The sequence below is a fragment of the Pteropus vampyrus genome, unplaced genomic scaffold (genome assembly GCF_000151845.1).
Source record: "Pteropus vampyrus isolate Shadow unplaced genomic scaffold, Pvam_2.0 Scaffold481, whole genome shotgun sequence".
Taxonomy (NCBI): Eukaryota; Metazoa; Chordata; class Mammalia; order Chiroptera; family Pteropodidae; genus Pteropus; species Pteropus vampyrus.
In genome coordinates, this window is record NW_011889262.1 from 369,686 (window position 1) to 371,654 (window position 1,969).

The 1,969-nt window shown below is 39.2% G+C and overlaps 1 protein-coding gene across 1 annotated transcript in view; it reads right to left on the bottom strand.

The window, feature by feature from the left end:
• LOC105307146 (ankyrin repeat domain-containing protein 26-like) overlaps positions 1 to 914 on the bottom strand; it is a 122,247-nt gene extending 121,333 nt beyond the window's left edge. Inside the window, 1 exon segment of the mRNA XM_011382508.1 lies at positions 664 to 914. Within this exon segment, the coding sequence (XP_011380810.1) occupies positions 664 to 914 (251 nt within the window).
• Between the last annotated feature and the right edge of the window lie 1,055 nt (positions 915 to 1,969).

The following is a 1,969-nucleotide window of genomic DNA, read 5'->3' on the forward strand; positions in this document are numbered from 1 at the left end:
TGTCTTAATTTCATCATGACAAAAAAACACAGTGTGTGTAACCCCAAAATTTTAATACCATGATATTGTTGGTTTATGTAAGAATGATAAATGTAGAAAGACCACACATTTTGAGAAAACAAGTCTTTCTATTCAAGACCACAGACATTTTCCCACTTCAAAGTTCCCTTCCAAAGTCCCTTGATAAAGACCCTACATCCATAGGTGTGCACTGCTATAAAACGGACATTGAATTTTATCTGAAGAGTTTTTAGCCCGCGAGTTGATCTATTATGGGATCTGTTTCCTACATTACGCATTTTTCTATTTTACATAACATTATGGTATAACAATCTGAACAACAAAAATAAAATGCCATGTATACTTAATTTTATTTCTATTATTCATATTAAGTTAAATTCCTTTAAAATCATCAGTAAAGTGCTCGATAAAGGAATTAAGAGTGGGTCTTAAAGTTTTCCTTACTGCTACTCATCAAGTTCGCCTGATCGCTAGGCCCCAGGTAAGGTCCCTACCGCCAAGGGGCTGTGGGGCTGAGCCTGGGGAGGGAAGACAGCCCAGAACCCTCCATGATGGGAGGGCTGACTCTACCTGGCTGTGCCTGGGCAGGCTAGCCCTTCTCCCAGGTCCACCCCTGGCCACTGGCCTCACAGTCCCCATTACCTGTTCATTTTGTCTCTATCATTTAAGTGCCTTAAACTTTTCAAAAGAATCTCCTCCATTTCCTGCGCATCGCCTACGCTGGCAGCTCTGTGGATCTTTCTGAGATCTTTATCTCGGATGTGGTACCGGTTCCAAGAGGTGATACTATTACAAGCCTCAGGAGTGAGGCCTGTGTTGGTCTTCTGTTGGCTGGTTAGGGATTCAAAGGGTGACTTGCCCTTCCAACTCTCAAATCCAAAAATTTTCTTCATGTCCCAGTCTTTGTCAGGTCTACGAACTTCAGATACACCTCAGCTCCTCTTCTCCTTTTCTCCACTCCTGAGCTCAAAAGGCGCTTCCAGATAAGCCAACCGCCTCTTGACACAACATTCCAGCAGGGCAGTTTGGCGGTTTAGAATCTTTCAGCCACAACTGTTACCAAGCAATGCCTCTAGACACAAGTGAGCATGTGCTTGTTAGAGGTTACTTCACTACACATGCGCACAGAGGCCACAGGCCAAGAGGACACAGAGCACGTGAGGAAGGCCCAGGTGTATCTAACCTCAGAGGTCGCTGGTGGGCTGCGCCTGCTTCCCTTCAGATGTCCCTGGACGTTCGCCAAGCTTTTGCTCTTTCACATGAGCCCTGAAATAGAAAAGCGGATATATAAGAGGCAGAAATCTTAGGAGAAGCAAAAATCATAAATGAGAAAAGAAAAAAAAACATTACTTACCCTAAGAATGCAAAATCTATTCATTTTTATTTATAAGATATAAAAGCATTTAAAAACTTGGTTTCCAAAGATAACTTTTATACTTTCAAATGTTCTATTTTTAACCTCAAAATACATCACATAGAACAATGATTACCTTAGACCAAAAGCAAATTGAAAATATTAAAATTTTTAATGCTATCTGCTTTTTAAATCAGACCTGTGAGCACAGATAACTATTTCTCTATTTAGTATATATATTAATAAAGGAAGCATACTCCTTTTGCCTTTTGACTTCACCAATTTATAGGATCCAAAAATGATCTTTACATTCTTTTACTTGGTAATGTATTCACTTGTTCATTTGTGAAAACTGTAGCAGTATTACAATTACAGCTAATCCTTGTTTTCCATATATTTATTTTGTAACTCACTTTGAATCTGTTATTTAAATCCTTCAATTGTCTTTCTAAAGGCGAGTCTGGATGTCATTTATCAGTTTATCAGTTAACTGACGTTTATCAGTTCAAGAATATCAACATTACTTACAGTTCATTTTTGGCAGTGTCACAACATTTGTCTGTACAATGGTTTTGCCAATATTTGAGTAGGAGA